Source organism: Hippoglossus hippoglossus, chromosome 13, assembly GCF_009819705.1.
Source record: "Hippoglossus hippoglossus isolate fHipHip1 chromosome 13, fHipHip1.pri, whole genome shotgun sequence".
Classification (NCBI taxonomy): Eukaryota; Metazoa; Chordata; class Actinopteri; order Pleuronectiformes; family Pleuronectidae; genus Hippoglossus; species Hippoglossus hippoglossus.
In genome coordinates this window covers 13,483,204-13,501,439 of record NC_047163.1, presented here as the reverse complement: position 1 = coordinate 13,501,439, position 18,236 = coordinate 13,483,204, and the positions used below count along the sequence as shown (strand labels likewise).

Genomic DNA, 18,236 nt, shown 5'->3' with positions numbered 1-18,236 from the left:
ATATATATATATATATATATATATAGTGAGAAAGTTTTCACACTGGTTATTTTATCTTTCGTGCACAATGTTATTTTCAGCCGCTTGATGGTGCTCTGTTGTTTTCCTCTCGGTTGATGTACGAGGCAGCTCACTGTGCTTTAGTGGCTGTTTGCATCTGTGAGTGCATGTATGATTCATATACATTCATAAAATAAAATAATTTAAAATCTATTTTAAGATGCAGTTTACAAAGAGAAATAAATAAGTGGATTTATAGAAATGTTCATTTTTATTTTCATTTCCCTGCTACTTTTCCTCGTATTTGGTAATTAAATTTTATTGTTGTCACCAGTCCTGTGCAAGCACAGATGTGCAAGCGTGCAGAGTTGAAAAAAAAAAGGAAAAATACTAAGAAAACCCCTGAAAACTCTGCAAACTGTAGTAAGACAACCAATACTAGGCCCCTGACCTTGGGCTCCAGTACACGCGGCCTCCAGCTTAAGCTTAACTCTGCTCTGAGGAGCATCTACCCCCTGGCTTTATACCGGAAGCAACCTCCTACAAGAGAAACCATACAGACAAAATCTCTACAAGATGTGAAATTGAAAATATTGATCTACCCATCAGCATTTCACCCGACCTAGCCTGTCGGAAATATCCCTATGCTCTATTATATGGGCACTAAAAACAGCATTTCTGTGATAGCAGTCAAAACCCCCCTCTGGACTGGCTTTCATGTGGTTCACTCCAGATTGCCCCCTATACAAATGGAGTTGGAATCTCCCTCTTCCTGAACCCTGCATGAAGGCGAGAGAGAGTGAATATAACAGCCAAATAAAACTGTGTCTTAAAGGTAATTTCCAACTACTGGTTGTGGACCCTGTGTATAATTACAGTTTAGCAAGATTGAAAGGTTTATGTGAGTGCTAGCTTAACATGCTAGAATGCTGGCTAATGCCACAGCCATGCTAATGCTGCTGATACTGAGGTGCTGCGACCAATGTTGTTAACATAGCATATGACTAGTATAACTGTGTCCCTCGTTTGTGTATGTTAAGTTTTTTTCAACTTCTATATTACAGGGCATGTGGTAACCCCATGACAGTGAGTCTTTCCAAGATGTGTCTCCTCTGAAGCAGAAGCAACACCACCCTCTGCTGGCGGCAAAGAGAATCATCCCCATAATCAACACTTGTTGCTTTGTGACCATTGAAATTTGGGTTGTTTTTTTGTTTTGTTTTTCATGTTCAGAAAAGAAGATAAAGGTACAATGTGGTCGTTGTATTGCAAGACAACATTTTCATGAGTAAAAATGTCAGGGTTACATATACTGTTTTTTCCTTGATGGTGAAGCAGCAGCAACAGCACCCTCTGCTGGAAGCAAAGATAATCATCATCAACACTTTTGTTGTGACCATTGAAACTTGGGTTTTTGTTTTTTTTAATGTTCAGGAAAACAAGCTCAAGGTGCAATGTTGTCGTAATATTGCAAGAAAAAGAAATGAGAATATTCAATAATTTCCCTCAGTAATAATGTCAGGGTTTCCCTTTTTAGGGCTTGTCCTGCTTTTGTCTCCATTGCAACTGTTTTCACTCTCATTTGCACTAAAGCAGCTGAAATCGATTCACTATCACTTGGTGTTATACTGTGACGATTAAGCGTTCCCTTAATTATATTTGGAGCAGTGTTTATATGTATAATTTGATGTAAAATATATTAAGTGCCGGTCGAGACGTGCACAGTCACGTGACGTAATGACGTGGAAAAGCAGAAGGGTTCTTGATCAGCTCCGAACCTGCAGCAGCAGCACTCGGTGTGGGAGAAGGGGGCTGAGGGGACAGTGGAGAGCAGACCTGACACCAGTCCTGATTCCCGTTAATAACACGTGAAATTTCTTTTTGTTCTTTTATCTATGTGAAGCTCATTTGGACGCGATGACGAGTGCCGATGACGTGCGGGAAACCGTGAAGGTATTGATTATTGATTTTGAATAATTTGTTCACTGGAGTTGATCAACTTTTGCTCTTCTTGTCTCGCAACAGCAGCTCACTGTGGTGTTGTAGCCCACTGAGGGTTTTACTTGAACCTGAAGATACTGAGATTTCTCCTCTTTTCATTCCAAATTATTATGCAACCAATTATACGTTGAAACTCTTGCGCCACGTTCCTAATATAATATAATAAAAATAATTTTGAATCTTTATTCTTTTATATGCAATGGGGGAAATATCAGTACTTCAATAGCATATACTGTTTGTATCATATTGTGTCATTACTGCTTAAATAATGAGGTGAACAAATTAAATATATATTCTTTAAATGTTCTAACAGTTGCTGTGGAGGTGGTTCGAACCATTTTAATAATAAAGCAAATCTAGTTATAATGTTAAAAGTATGTAATTGTAGTAAAATGTGATTTATTTCAATTTTTTTGTAGTAGAATGTGAGTGTTGAAATGTTCTAGGTGACCATTTAGACTTTCCCCTACAGAGTGTAAAAGAATGTTGTTGCATGTCTGAGCCATAGACTTGGTTAATACTTACTTAGCACGTTGCATAACATATGTGTGCAGAAATACTATGGCGGTCGACTGGAGTCCTCCTGTGACCTGCAAACAAGTGCTGCCTCCTGCAGTTTGTCCTGCAGCCCACTGCCGAGCAGTGTCACAGACGCACTGAGGCTGGTTCACCCAGAGGTAACCAAAAGGTACGGTACCTCTGCATTTTCTATGTCAACTTTAGTGTTAAAGCACATTTAAAACAGCCAGAGTTAACCAAAGTCCTATACGATCAACATGAACAAAGAGAAATGCAAGAATACATTTCCCTTCAGGATCAATAAAGCTATCTAGCGTTCTATCTACAGGTCGTTCAAAGGTTTAAATATCTTTGTATGTCTATCTTCAAGAGTAGAAGGTGCAGTGGCAATAAGAGATTAGATACACACTGCAGCCATTGTCTTCATGATGGAGACAGGTCACTGCATTGAGAAAATACTTAGTGAACATCTCTGTGAATACATGGGACAGTATAAACATATGGCTGAAATCTCTGCACAGTCAATGACCTACATCTAGTTCATCAAAATCACATCCAGTAGAAAAAACCCTGGATACCACAGGATGATCTTTGTAATGTCCATACACATCCCATCATTGAACAGTAACTTTGTATTAATGCACTCTTGTCCTTAACAATACCCTCTCAATCTCCAGATTCTTCGGGTGCGGCCTTCCCTTCCCCGCGAAGCTCGAGGGCTGCAGAGTGCTGGACCTCGGCAGTGGCTCCGGCAGAGATTGTTATGCCTTCAGTAAACTCGTTGGCCCGAGTGGACACGTGACGGGGGTCGATATGACGGAGGAGCTGGTAGCTATACATGCATGTACACGCCAGCGACTCTTGAGTTCTGTACTTTCTATTGATTTAACTCGTCTCTGTTTAGGTCACTGCCTCTCGTCAGTACATTGAGTATCATCAAAAGAAGTTTGACTACAAGGAGCCCAATGTGACCTTTGTCCAGGGGTACATGGAGAAGCTGGGGGAAGCTGGCATACAGAGTGACTCAATGGATGTTGTGCTGTAGGTTTAGATCAGAGCTGTTTAGGTTAGAGCTGCTTTCAGACATGGACTGAACTCAGAAGATCCTCCGGACATTCTGTGTATGTGAACACAAATTTCCCATTGAAAGCCTCCTGAGTTTCTGCGGACTCTCTCCGGCCAGTCCCATAGTATAAAGTCAGCAGAATGTCCGGAGGAGCCGATGTGAGAACACAGCAGGAGATCCACCGCAGAATTACGAGTGAGTGGGAGGGTTACTTACGTTTCTAACACGTGACAGACGTACAAATGAAAAATAACAAAAAGAAAACAATTAGTGATGAAACAGCGGTGCCACACACGTATAAGACACAGACAAAGATGTCAACGCCAAAGCTGGTGTCGATGTGCTGTAAACAAAAACGCGGGATCTCTACAGCAGGATTCATACGTTACATCCTGCCTCTGTCTTGTGCACCACCCCTCACCTGAACGCTCCGGAGATTTCTGAGTCATTGAGAACTGCAGAATCTCCTTCTGTATTATTAGTGTGAAAGGTAACTTTCTGAGAAAGTCCGGACCCAATTCTCCGGACATTCTCCAGAGGTCATGTCTGAAAACAACTTATGACTCTACAAGATCTGACAAATAACTTAATCATCTGTTACTCGCAGAGAGCTTTGATATGTTGCTAAAAACCTTTTTTGTCCTTCTAATCTATCCAGATCCAACTGTGTCATCTGTTTGTGTCCTGATGAAAGAGCAGTGCTGCAGCAAGCTTACAACGTCCTCAAGGTTGGTCTGAAGAATTTCTACCAACAAAATTTATAGGCAAAGTAGTGATTTCCACATGCACCGGCTAATAGTCGACTACTCATCGAAGCAGGGCCGGTCACTTTATCTTATTGTGTCCTTTTAATTTTTGGCCACGCTGCAGTGACGCGGGTGAAGTGACGTTGATTCAAGTAAAGCAACAGTTTCCTCTCTTCGGTCCTCAGTCTGAAGGAGACTCGATTTGCTTAACAACAGCATGGTTGGTGAAGCTAATAATTGTTTAGCTAATGGCTTAAAGGGGATATATTGTTTTTTCTTACTTTCAGAGGTAAATATTTGATTAATGGGTCCCCTTTAAACAAAATGTCTGTCTGTAGTCTGAGTTAATGGTTAATTGGTCATGAATCTGGTTTAACTTTGACCAACCCCCCTCTCACAGTGTTCTCGCTGCCAGTTCTCCCCGTATTCGCATTTGTTTTCTCCAGATACTCAACCTGTTGGCCCTGCGACGGGCTGGTGACCTGTCAAGGGTGTACCACTCTAAATTTGAATAGTTCTTCCATGTGTCATGCCACACCAAACAAAAGTTTGTGGAAATGTTGGTACAAACCATTTGATTTATCCTTTCATACAGGAGGGAGGTGAACTGTACTTCAGTGACATGTATGCCAGCAAAGTTGTTCCTCAACACATGAAGCATGATGCAGTCCTGTGGGGTAAAATAACGCTGCACCATCATCTAAAATCAAGTTTAAAGGCCACACATACATAGTAGGATCACTTTATCACTGATAAACAGAATGCATTCACTGTGGTTTTCTTCTTTTTGGTGTTAGGTGAAGGAATGGGTGGCTCTTTGTTTTGGCAAGACCTAATTGCATTGGCCCATAGCATAGGTTTCAGCACTCCACATCTTGTCTCAGCAAGCCACATTGTGATCTACAACAATGAACTCAAGGCAAAGGCAGGTAATGGAAAAAAAAAAGGGGTAAGATTTAACTTTAAAGACGTGTGTAAAGATCGTTCTACAGCTGAGCCAGATCTTCGTTCCGCAGGTGATATCAGCTACGCTTCAGGGACTTACCGGCTCTTCAAGCTGCCCAAACGTCCAGTCGTGTCTAAGGCAACAGTGACCTACAAAGGAACTGTGGGAGATTTCCCAGATCAGCTGGACTTTGATTCATCACACTGTTTCAAGGTACTTCACAAGTGACCAATTGGCGTATTGTTACAAGAAACAAAAACATTAAAAAAAATACTTTAAAACACATGTACTGTATCATTATGTCAATGTTTTCTTTCGGCTTTACAGAAAGATGTTGCAGTGGAGGTAAATGGAGAGATGGCAGCAATTCTCCAGAGTTCCCGCTTCTTCCCTGATTTTGAAATTGAGATGTCGGATAAACCTGAGTCCAACTCAGAGTCAACACCACAGGTAGCTGGTATTTTTGGTTTAATGGCTAAGATGCTTTAATTCTAATTGATAACTGGTTGCATTCACCGATCTTGAACCCATTTTGTGCATGCAATCAGATATAATTATTTGAAATTGTCTTAAATTTCCAACTTTAAATATGAAGAAAAACATCAAATTGCACCACTTAAACTTTGATTCTAAGAGATACTTAAAAAAAAAAAATTTAAGGTTTAAGGCTCTACACCAACAGATAACACAGTGACCACTGATGTTCTTCATTTTTTCCTCAGTACTGCCACCTCAACCCGTTTCTGTTGGCTGACAGACTGGGGTCTTCTGTCAAACAATGCTCCAAAACAAGCAAAGAAAAAGTCTAATGAATACAGAGGAAATGGATTTGAAGACTCTCCTCAAAAATGTTTTGCAGATTTTGTTTTTACAGGTTACTTAAAGCCTTAATATTTGTATGTGCTGACCATCATGTACCTGTGGAGATGTAGTCAAGGATTGGTTTTTTTCAGGATATCACATTGTCTGTTTGTGTTCACAGTCAATGCTGTTATAGTATAATACATACATTGCATCATCAACAAAAAACATGTTGAACAAAAAAGGTTCTCACATTTCAACTGATGAAATATAAATAAAAATCTCACTAATCTTTGTCTCCAAAATCTTTTCTCTGTTGTGGTCGCTCAATGATTTATTAAAGTGTGTGTAACACAAAGTGAAGGGGAAAAGGACAAGTAAACATTACCATAGTGAACCCACAGTTGTTGTAGAACCAACACTCCTCACTTCTCATGCTCAGGGAACACAGTCTTAATGTAATGAAGGCTGATAATATGGATAACCAGTGGTGTTCAAACTCTTCACATTAATTCAATACCTGAGCAATACTTGTATTTAAACACGTATTTCCTGAGTAACTAAAAGACCTTTTAAGATACTACAAAGTACTTTCTTAATTCACTTTCAAGAATTCAGGTTCTACAATTCAAGATAAAGACAGAACAAGCTACATCTCTGCTGTAAACATTTGCGGTATATTGGATAAAGGCATTACAGTACATATGAAACAAAAACCTCGAAGAGAAAAGTCAAAGTGCATGAACTGTTAATTATCAACATATTTCTGTATTTTAGATTTCAAATAACTTAAACCCAAATTCTAACTTTATAAACTCTTCAAAGTGGATAAATCACATTGTACTATTTTTGCAGGGATCTTAAAATGTAAAGCTTACCAATATATTTGGATATACTGATGTATATGGCCAACACAATTCATTAATGTGTAATGGTTTACACACTTTACTTTGACTGGTGAAACAGATTTAGACGTATCCAGGCAATATTCATTATGCTGAGATCAGATTATTCACTTGATGCCCAAAGTGGAAATTCAGTAAAGCTGTGTGTGGAAACTATGGTAACAGGTTTTCTGAGTAAGAGAAGAGGTCTGATTGGCTGGCAGGAGGCCAGATGCAGTGAATGGACAGAGGGGGAGAGCAGTGATATCGTCCGTGAGTGGCATTACTCCTGAACACAGCGGCACTCTGGTCACATCTGCAGCCAGCTCACGTCATCGGATCTGAGAAGATTAAAAAAGTGAGAAAACTAATATTCAGTAAAGAGCAGTGACCAGGTTATGAGGCACTAGTGAAGAGGAAAAACAAAGCCTATCAATGTGTTGACCAGAGCTTCGACTGTGTAGTCCCACTTACTCAACTGAAACCCAACTGCACTGTGGATATTACCCATGATCCCCGGCTTCCTTAACCAAAAGAGCTGCCGTTGTAACAAATACACCAAACTTGCTTTACTCCTGAACTTGTTGGATCTGATTCTGGCAATTTAAACATTGTCAGTGAACCCTCAAACTGACAAAGCTGCTAATTTAAGATAAAAAACGTGTTCCTTTGAAAAGGGTCAATGTCGTGTTCACAGCTTGTCTCTGTTAACCCCAAGTGGCAAAACTATTTAAGGCAGCTTTAATAATTCAAACTTAACCCATGTTGGTAATGGGGGTGTTTTAATGCTGTCCAATGGTTTGAGCTGCTTTATCACAACACTGGTAATAAATGACATACCACAGCAAATATCAAAACTGAGGACTTCATCAGTGTGTCCTGTATATGTGGGACATATGTGAACATTGTACAATATCACTCACTGAGCCTGTGTCTTTTTAAAAACCTGCCCAGTGGCCATCAGCTCTGCGAGACGAGCCACAGCAGGATCGAACATCAGGCTGGCCGCAGCAACTACCACCTCATCCCTGTTGACAATAGGAGAAATAAAATCATTTTTAATTGAGACAAATCCCATAAAATCATATTCATATGTATCAGGAGTTATTCCACAGCTGCTTACTTGATGTAAAATGCCAGGAATTTCCTCTCTTCCACTTTGCCTTTAAATATAATTTCTGTGTATCCTTCCCCGTAGCCTGGACGGAGGAAATGAAAAGGTGAAATGTGATCGAAGCAACCAGGGCTGAAATATTCTGATGTCAGGGTGAGATTTTCTCCATAACTACTAAATAAAATAAATACATGTATATCTATTACCTGTGTATCTAATGCTCTTCCCAAGCAACACAGTCCAGAAGAAAGGAACCGACTTAATTTCGGTTGGTTTCTTCAGCATGTTCAGAGCAGCCACTCTTCCTGAGGTAAAGGAAATAAAGAAACCACCATAAAATTGTCTGGAACAAAAATGTGGAAATAAACAGAACAAAACGTGCGTCTCTGACTTCAGCCTCTTACCGTGAGCGTGTGACATTTGCCAGTGAGCGATGTTGACTCTTTGGTCGCCACGAATGGCCAGAGGGAAGCAGGTAACATCTCCAGCACTGAAAATATCAGTTATATTGGTCCTCATGAACTGTTAGAGAGGATACAGCATTAGCTTTACAAACACAAGTATATAACATGATATCTACTATTCATGTCAGTCATCTGGACACAGGGATTCAGATAATATAACGTGTGTTTGACCAGAAGTATTCAAAAACATGCAATTCAATCCAGCAAGTCATAAATTTAAAGCTGTAAAGACAAATTCTTGTTTCATTAGCTAATGACAGTAACACAGTGATTCAGTGTTGTTGTCCATTAACTGTGTGTTACCTTGTCAACAATCACAGCTTTCCTTGAATCCACCTCCACCCCGCTTCCTTCCAGAAAATCTGAGTTAGGGATCACACCTGTAAAACAGATCTTTGGGTTGGATTTTTTTTTTTTTTGCGGAGCTGAAAGATCTGAATGTGAAAGACTCTATTTGGGGAATTTGAGCCGAGGCGGCAGACGCCTAATTACCGATTCCAGCAATCACCACATCAGCTTCCAGGACTGTACCACTCTTTAGCACCACCTCCTTCACCTGAAAAACATAAAATATGAATCTGTGATAGAAAATACATCCGCGGCATATTGGCGGTTCCATGACAAAATGCTTTTGCATTGGGAAAAAAAAGCACATGTATAAATAATAAATCAAATTCAATTCAAATCACTTTATCTGATGGGAACTTCATCTGTGTAAAAGCATCAGTGCACATATGCATAGCCGCCTATAACTGTAGAAGTAATAAACAAAGAACAGTGTTTAAATGAATAGATCAGTCCGTCTGGTGGGTGTAGGCACAAAGCTGGATTAGTCCTGAATGTGATTGATCTGCATCTCTGACCTGAGGGTAAGTGGCTGTAGTGGCTGTGTAATGTGTGTGTGGTGCCTGAGGCTATTTGTATTTCTTTCTTCCAAATAAAATAAAATTACTGCTTCAGCTTCAGGGTCCAGGTATAGCTCACCATCATGGTTTACATGGACACTTGAATAGAATTGATTTACCGATAATGTTATTATTAACACCTACTACGACAAGGGCTATATGCTAACAGAATAAAGTTAGATTTACCTTGCCATTCTCCCCTTTAATCTCAGTGACTGTGTCATTCATGTAAAACTTCACGTTTTGCTCCTCCAACATCTAAAAGGGGGGAACAAATATTATATTTAATAGAAGACAAAAAATGAAAATTTATTTTCTCACAGTAAAAGATGAATCCTATCATACTTACTTGCATCGTCATTTTGCCGATCTCCGGGCCCAGAGACCGCTCATACGGGTAAGTGGAAGTGCCCACCATGGCCACACTGGCAGCTTTGTCTGATAAGAAGGACACCACCTCCATACCTATTGTGTGTTAATAGTAATGAAAAACACTTAAATAGCCTGCCTTTACTTTGCACTGTCAAATGCATTTTTTATATTAAGAGAGAAAGCTATGAATCATCACTTTACCTGATAATCATTAAAAGAAACAAACACCTACAGAGCTCATTGTTGCAATGTAAAGAAATCGAATGTGATAACCTATGAAGGAGGCTCCGATGACCACAGCCTTTCTCCCAAGGCAGGAGCTGTGAATCTCTTTGGCGTCTTCATGGTTCTGCAGTACGTTCACTCCCTGCAGGTCCCAACCAGGACAGCTGAGCGGCCGCGCTCTGTGAACACGATCAGGAACGTCACACCGCTGTGGAAATCTATGTTTCTGTCTCCAACTGTTTCTAAAAGACTCGAGGAGCAGGATTGTGATGACTCTAACCTGCAGCCTGTGGAGATGAGGAGCTGGTCGTAATGCTGCACAGTGCCATCACCCAACTTCACCGCCTTGTCCGCGGGGTTTACAGACACCACCTGCAAAATAAAAAAACACATTTCTTGACAAAGACCAAAGAGAGTTTTTCCTCAAAAAGGTTCGAAGACATCACAGAGAGTTTGTGTCCTTTTCTTCTCACCTCCTTCTGTGTCCACATCTCTATTCCATGTTGTTGATAAAAGTCACTTGACCGGAGGAGGATGCTGCTGCTGTCCACGTTCATAGCCTGAAAGGAGGTTTATGCCACTTACCAACAATCTACATCTCAATACAGGATACAAACACAAATGATGATCTAGTTCTTTTATTTTGATCAGGACAGTGCTTATCTTGTGATAAATGAGCCAGAATTGGGTGTACATGCAAATTTTCATCAGTGGTTCTTAGACATTTCTTAAAAAAATGTCCTGAAATAAAGTAAGATTACCTATCACATGAAATTACAAATATCCATATCAGTACAATTAAAACCCTCCAAACTAACTGTACATAAAACCCATGATTAGAACACTACACCCAATAAAAAAAGGGAAAAAAAGAAAACCACAGATATAATACGAAGCCATATATACACATATAACCTAAAGTTTATATGTGTATATATGTATACATATAACCTAAAGTTTATATGTGTATATATATATATAAAAGAGTGGGATAATTACCTTACTCAGTTTGGGTTTGTCAAACGGAGGGAGTGTGTCTTTGGTGACCATGATGATACGACCCTCGTAGCAGTTCTGTCTCAGCGTCTCCGCACAAACCAGCGAGGCCGGGCCTTAAAAAAAAAATCATATTCACTGTGTAACATACAGATATTTACTGATAAAACCTATTAAATACACAGGCTATGTTCTTAAACTCTCGGAAGGGCCTGTATTTATTATATCTAGTTCTTACCTCCTCCTATGAGCAGGACAGTATGTTTGATGTCTGGTACCATGCTGCACATGTCCTTCACTCGCCTGGTCAGATTAAGAGACTGAGGGAAACACAAAATCAAGGGAATGTTTAAAATAGGGTATTTATATAAGGAAACACTGTGGTAATTTTACTGTACGTGTGTTTAACTTGCTGCGTCTTACTTTTTTGTCGATGGAAACGTACACCTTGCCATCTTCAACTTTGACCTGTTAAATTAAATTTTTTAAAGTGTAAGTTCAGAGGTAAAAGGATTTAAAAAAAAATCAATATTTGGATAGAATGAGTAAGTATCGTGAACAATATTAACATCTGGTAACAGAACTACACATTTGATGAACTGGGGATAAGTACTAATTTGCAGTTTTACTGCTTCCTTCTTGCAAAGTTTTGATTAGACACTATGAACTCAATGTGGTGAGTAACCGGAATTTCTAGACATAAAGATCCAACATAACAGCTGATTAGTCTTATTATAGTATTCCTCCATGTAATTAGCTTCTTGGCCAAAACATACAGTATACCATTAAAGCTGTTTTCAGATATGAACTCTGGAAAATGTCTGTAAAATTGCATCAGGACATTTTCCAGAGTTTGCCTTCACATGTGAAGAGCGCAGCAGGATATTGTCTGGGTCCGACGCATTCACAACAACAGGAAAAAGTTGAGAATTTTCAGGAGGCAGGACATACGGCATAAATTCCACTGTGGAAAGCATGCTGTTTTTGTTACAGCAAATCAACACCAGCTCTCAAATCTAGTTTTCTTTCTTCAGCCTCTTCTACGTGTATGACACCTCTGTTTCATCCTGAGATATTTGGATTATTCCAGTTTTGTGTCCATCACATGTTAGAAACGTCCTCAACACGCCCACTTGCTTGCTGTGAATATTCTGGACATTTTCCTGCTGTATTCTCACATGACTCCCTCCGACATTTTCCAGCCATTTTACAAGGGAGAATGGAAAATCAAATGAATGGGTGCAATTTGTGCAGATAAACCACCACGACTGTAACTACACTCTTCTGGATTTGTTTCTGTCATAAGATCAGTAAATGTCATTGGAGGTTGGTCTCTACAGCCGTGTTTCACCTTATAGCTGGGAAGACAGTCTAAACCTGGATACTCTTCAATGTCTCCGGTTCGGACGTTAAAACAAGCCCCATGAAAGGGACATCTGACTCTGTCACCAACCAATGTTCCTGCATCATCAGAGGACAGAGGGTTAAATTCACTCAAAGCAAAAGCCAAAAACGTTTAATTGAGTCATAAATCAGATGTTAATGTGCAATGATGAAAGTCTACCTTTGATAAGAGGAGCGTTGTAATGAGAGCACCGGCTCCCAACAGCACTGTACTGACCGTGGGTACGGACCAGCAGCACTTTCTGCTCCCCCACAGTTACTTCCCTCATCCTTAATAAACACACGACAGACAAGGAGACAAAACAGTGAGGAAACAAATCCAGTTTACTCAAACTAATCATGAAAGTATTGATCATCTCGTTTTCCCTGTGAGAAGAAGACTTACTGTCCATCGTTCAGGTCGTCCTCCTGACAAACCAGTCCAGTCACCTGCTCGTCCCCTAGTTCTTGACACTGACTCATCCTGAAACTGTGAGATATGAATGTGTTGAAAAAACTTGTGAGTTGTTCGGCCTGAATTCCAACTGACTGTGAGTGGAACACGTGACACAGGCACCCATAATTAACTATGAATGAAAAGAAAACAAATACATCCTTATATATAGAACCTCAATTAAGAATGAAGCAGTTAGTCTCTTATTAGGAGTTTCATCAAATTCATTGTAGCCACGTCTTAAAAACCCTATATGATAATGATCTAATATTTTATATATATATTATATATTTTTATGTATATAACCTACAGGAAGAAAGAGCAGTGAAATTAAAAATGTTGTGTGATGTTCCTTTAAGCTCCTTTTCATTCCCACTTGTCTGCTGTCGAGACCGTTTCAAGAGCAATTCAATTATTGAATACAAAATGCTGTGTCACTGTTGCAGATAATAACAGTGTCACTTCAAAACCAGTTGTTTTGCAGGACACACCTTCTACACACTCCTTCAGGACAACATTGTAAAGCAAATACCAGAAATACAAAGTAATGCGCATGAGTGCATACATCTCACAACCTGATTTCTCTGTCCTCTCCCGAATAAAATGGCAAAACATTTTGGGCACTTTGAATGTTTAGCTTCCTCTCCATCACATGATAACACAATGGAGGTATCTGATTGGTCCAAAACTCCTTCTGCAGCACGACAGCTACATACAACCAGACTCATGAAGAACTAATCTTCAGAGACAAGCACAATAGAGACTTCTGCAACAGATGATGTGACCACAGCACACATCCCTTTTCTCTGGGATCACATGAGTGGACAGAAACCACTGTGACATGTTGTTAACCTCCATTACAAAACTGCCTCAAGTGAACTGAGGATAATCTGGGCTCTGGTAAAGGCAAAGGGTGGTCACACCAAATTGGGGCTGCAACTAATGCCTATTTACAGCACTGTATTCATTATTTCCTTGGCTGATCATTAATGGACACATCTGAAAGCAGTAAGAAATGCCCAGCACAGTTTTCTAGAGCTCATGGTGCCTTGAATTAGATTTTTGATCAAAACAGGACTTGAGTGATTAATCCTGTAATCGACTAACCATTGCAGCTCTACATCAAACACCGATATCATTCCACTTGTGTCTATTTAATGAAACTTGCATGCAGATATAGGCTTATATAAACAAATCATTATTTAGATATCCTCCCTTTATCTTTAGCGCCCAGAGCTTTTACACTCGTAATTGTAACCACAGCTTTTGGTTTGAGCAGACAGAAGAGAAAACCGTATTATTCTGAAATCAGACGCTATAGAATATAGGATCTCCAGTGCACGTGAAAGGCACCGCATGTTATCTATTATATGCGACCTGTGTATTTTAATTGCGTACATGTATCGACATTAATGGGAGAGGTATGAGAGCTCACCTGTTTTCCTTCACCTGACAGTGATCAGAGGAAACGATGCTGCTCTGCTGATACACTGATCGTCTCCCCTGCACGCACACACCGCGGGTTGGTCGGGCACGCGCACTGACTACTCGAGGTCCACCTCCCACGTGACTGCCAGGAGGAGCCATGTGGTCCGGCTAAAGCTCCTCCCACCACGAGGGAGGGGCGGAGGAGATGAATGGGACATTACGTTTGACTTTATGAACATAAAAATATTGTAAGAAAGAACAATGTTGAGGTGTTCGTACTTGAGTACTGAGAACCAGAGGAAGGGGGAAATTAATGGAAACTTGTCTTATGATAATGAGGGGTGTTGTCCTGTGGATGTGTGGTTTGTTGAAGGCTAAAAGATATCCCAGAGGATAAGTGTGTAACTTTGGATAACTGTGATTGTCAGGTTGTCAGTGTTTTTGCTCTAGATCATTGTCAGTGAGGCAAATCAGAAAACAGTACAACTGCTCTGCATTTTTTACGCACCTCTAAAAAGCCATCACGTTTGAAAAAAATCACTTTCATATTTGTGAAAACGTCATTTTATATATTTGTATTTTCTTTCAACAAGAAAGATTTCACTGCTTCTACCCCAGCAGGTTACATTTAAGAGGGGACTGTTTTTTACTTCTCCACATTAATAAGGCAGATATCATTAGTATAGTTATACAGTGCATCCGGAAAGTATTCACAGCGCTTCACTTTTTCCACATTTTGTTATGTTACAGCCTTATTCCAAAATGGATTAAATTCATTTTTCCCCTCAAAATTCCACACACAATAACCCATAATGATAACGTGAAAAAGGGTTTTGGGAAATGTTTTGCTAATTTATGAAAAAATAAAAAACGAAAAGATCACATGTACATAAGTATTCACAGCCTTTGCCATGACACTCAAAATTGAGCTCAGGTGCATCCTGTATCCACTGATCATCCTTGAGATGCTTCTACAACTTGATTGGACTCCACCTCTGGTCAATTCAATTGATTGGACATGATTTGGAAAGGCACACACCTGTCTGTCTATATAAGGTCCCACCGTTGACAGTGCGTGTCAGAGCACGAACCAAGCCATGAAGTCCAAGGAATTGTCTGTAGACCTCTGAGACAGGATCAAATCGAGTCACAGATCTGGGGAAGGGTACAGAAAAATGTCTGCAGCATTGAAGGTCCCTATGAGCACATTGGCCTCTATCATCCGTCAATGGAAGAAGTTTGGAACCACCAGGACTCTTCGTAGAGCTGGACGCCCGGCCAAACTGAGCGATCGGGGGAGAAGGGCCTTAGTCAGGGAGGTGACCAAGAACCCGATGGTCACTCTGACAGAGCTCAAGCGTTGCACTGTGAAGAGAGGAGAACCTTCCAGAAGGACAACTATCTCTGCAGCACTCCACCAATCAGGCCTGTATGATAGAGTGGCCAGACGGAAGCCACTCCTCAGTAAAAGGCACATGACAGCCCGCCTGGAGTTTGCCAAAAGGCACCTGAAGGACTCTCAGACCATGAGAAACAAAATTCTCTAGTCTGATGAAACAAAGATTGAACTCTTTGGCCTGAATGCCAAGCGTCATGTCTGGAGGAAACCAGTCACCGCTCATCACCTGGCCAATACCATCCCTACAGTGAAGCATGGTGGTGGCAGCATCATGCTGTGGGGATGTTTTTCAGCGGCAGGAACTGGGAGACTAGTCAGGATCGAGGGAAAGATGAATGCAGCAATGTACAGAGACATCCTTGATGAAAACCTGCTCCGGAGCGCTCTGGACCTCAGACTGGGGCGAAGGTTCATCTTCCAACAGGACAACGACCCTAAGCACACAGCCAAGATAACAAAGGAGTGGCTTCGGGACAACTCTTTGAATGTCCTTGAGTGGCCCAGACTTTAACCCGATTGAACATCTCTGGAGAGATCTGAAAATGGCTGTGCACCGACACACCCCATCCAACCTGATGGAGCTTGAGAGGTCCTGCAAAGAAGAATGGGAGAAACTGCCCAAAAATAGGTGTGCCAAGCTTGTATCATCCTACTCAAAAAGACTTGAGGCTGTTATATTTTCGTTCTTTATTTTTAATACATTTTAAACAAACTTTTTTCACTTTGTCATTATGGGGTATTGTATGCAGAATTTTGAGGGAAAAAATGAATTTAATCCATTTTGGAATAAGGCTGTAACATAACAAAATGTGGGAAAGATGAAGCGCTGTGAATACTTTCCGGATGCACTGTATGAGCCATTGTTGAATATTATTCCAGACCTCCTGAGCTGGTTTAGTTTGAAAGCTCTCTCTTATCTCCCAGGTGTCTATTAGTTGTTAGCACTTTCTCTAGAGACTGATTCCCCCCCCCCCTGTTAAACTTCATACATGGTTTCAATTAGATATGTGTTTGAGGTAAGTTAGATACTTTTCACATTTTGCTGAGAAAAATGTCTAAAAACTATTTGTGTTGCAGTACTTTTCTTTCCTCTCCCATGTATTATTTCCCAGCTCACCCTTAAGGGAGCCAACCCCTTAAGTTAGCCAAATAAAAAAGTATCTTCAACTTTAGCTGCTATAAAACAGCAAAATGCTGCTCACACAGAGGTATTAACAATTTGATACGTCATAAACAGCCTGATATAACCCTGACAGGGTCACTTTCTGCCGAATGAGTATTTTTACTTTTGATACTCCAAGCACATTTTTGTACGTTTTGGTTTGAGTCTTTCTTTCACCACTGTTATCTTATCATGAATGTTCATAGGCAGCTAAGAACTGAATAATTCTAACCAATTTGTGTTTTTCCTATTTGCAAACCAAAGATATTTCAAATGAATAAGAATTGTCTATAAATCTCAAAAGAGGAGAAAAGAAAAGTTTCACCACTGATCATTTTATAAATGTTTGTAAAATGTTTTACAAGCCAAATATCAATTTATTTATATCAATTTATTGATATTTCACACTGTCAGGTTCAAATCACCCATATTGACAATATCCCTGTCAGAAGTAATATTGGAGCTGAGGGACATGTGTCCGGCACAATGCACCATGATGCTTTACCAGATGGTGGCGCTGTGTCATTCACGTTCATGGCTGTGACTTGAATGAAGACAGCGCTCCCTCGGTCACTAACACTGAATGAAACAACAGTGGAAAGATGCTTTTCAATAAAAATGATATTTTCAGTTATATGAATAATTTTTAGTGTTAAAAACAAAGAATCAATCTCAGTCTCTCACATGTTATTTATTTACATGTGAAATAAACCTTTTCTTTCTATAAATGTGAACCAATAAAACTTATGTGGGCTTCAAGTGCTCCTCGTAATTTATAACTTCCTTTGTCAGACAGACCTTTCAATTGCATTCCTGGATTGTGGTACTTGTGATGAACCCCTCGTTGGTGACTGTTGTTTTATTTTAGAAATATAGCACTCGAGCGAACGCAGCTCCAGAGGAGGATATCAGAGGACATCTAGGCTAAAAACATGGTGTAAACGACGCCGTTTCGAGTCCAAGCTTACGGACACTTGGATGACACCACAGGAGCAGTATGGTTTTGATCCCAACAGATTTTATTTTATTTTATTCTATTTTGTTTTATTTTATTCTATTTTAACAATTGGTATTTTGATGTATTGTGTGTTGCTGTTTTTCTTGTTGAACCTTTTGCTTTGTGAAGCACTTTGGTCAACCAAGGTGTTTTAAATGTGCTATATAAATAAAATTGACATTGACATTGGAGGTATTTTATCTTTTTTTTCTGTTGTTTTTTAACGTTTGAAGAATTGGTCACCATTGACTTCAATTATATTTGGCTGCAACACTGTTTACCCCTGAAAAGTGTCTTGTGGACTCAAACACTTCACCCACCCCTCAATCGACATAGTGGTGAGTAGATACTGAGTGAAGTAGATACTGAGTGGA

The 18,236-nt window shown here is 40.0% G+C and overlaps 2 protein-coding genes across 8 annotated transcripts; one reads left to right on the top strand and one right to left on the bottom strand.

The window, feature by feature from the left end:
- The first annotated feature begins 756 nt into the window (after positions 1–756).
- Positions 757–6,370, top strand: zgc:153372 (uncharacterized protein LOC767695 homolog). Of its 5 annotated transcripts, XM_034605356.1 has the most exons (13): positions 775–799; positions 1,065–1,177; positions 1,210–1,247; positions 1,904–1,953; positions 2,556–2,689; positions 3,198–3,348; positions 3,425–3,561; positions 4,245–4,314; positions 4,928–5,009; positions 5,130–5,261; positions 5,349–5,491; positions 5,606–5,728; positions 6,001–6,370. In XM_034605356.1, exons 3-13 carry the CDS (start codon positions 1,226–1,228, stop codon positions 6,085–6,087), a joined length of 1,131 nt encoding a protein of 376 aa, XP_034461247.1. In that variant the 5' UTR covers positions 775–799; positions 1,065–1,177; positions 1,210–1,225; the 3' UTR covers positions 6,088–6,370. The 5 variants fall into 5 exon arrangements, with proteins under 5 accessions (XP_034461248.1, XP_034461245.1, XP_034461244.1 ...); XM_034605354.1 differs by lacking the exons at positions 1,065–1,177; positions 1,210–1,247 and having other exon boundaries at positions 764–835; positions 6,001–6,114; positions 6,236–6,370; XM_034605355.1 differs by lacking the exon at positions 775–799 and having other exon boundaries at positions 887–1,177.
- A 346-nt stretch (positions 6,371–6,716) lies between these two features.
- On the bottom strand, positions 6,717–14,478 carry aifm4 (apoptosis inducing factor mitochondria associated 4). 3 transcript variants are annotated; one of them, XM_034605349.1, is made up of 19 exons: positions 14,312–14,478; positions 12,829–12,912; positions 12,604–12,713; positions 12,391–12,500; positions 11,463–11,507; positions 11,278–11,359; positions 11,043–11,155; positions 10,517–10,603; positions 10,324–10,415; positions 10,092–10,222; positions 9,796–9,911; positions 9,633–9,704; positions 9,034–9,097; positions 8,845–8,921; positions 8,482–8,599; positions 8,284–8,382; positions 8,087–8,162; positions 7,887–7,991; positions 6,717–7,304 (listed from the first exon to the last, which is right to left on the bottom strand). In XM_034605349.1, exons 1-19 carry the CDS (start codon positions 14,461–14,463, stop codon positions 7,274–7,276), a joined length of 1,764 nt encoding a protein of 587 aa, XP_034461240.1. In that variant the 5' UTR covers positions 14,464–14,478; the 3' UTR covers positions 6,717–7,273. The 3 variants fall into 3 exon arrangements, with proteins under 3 accessions (XP_034461240.1, XP_034461241.1, XP_034461242.1); XM_034605350.1 differs by having other exon boundaries at positions 12,829–12,906; XM_034605351.1 differs by having other exon boundaries at positions 12,829–12,910; positions 14,315–14,399.
- Between the last annotated feature and the right edge of the window lie 3,758 nt (positions 14,479–18,236).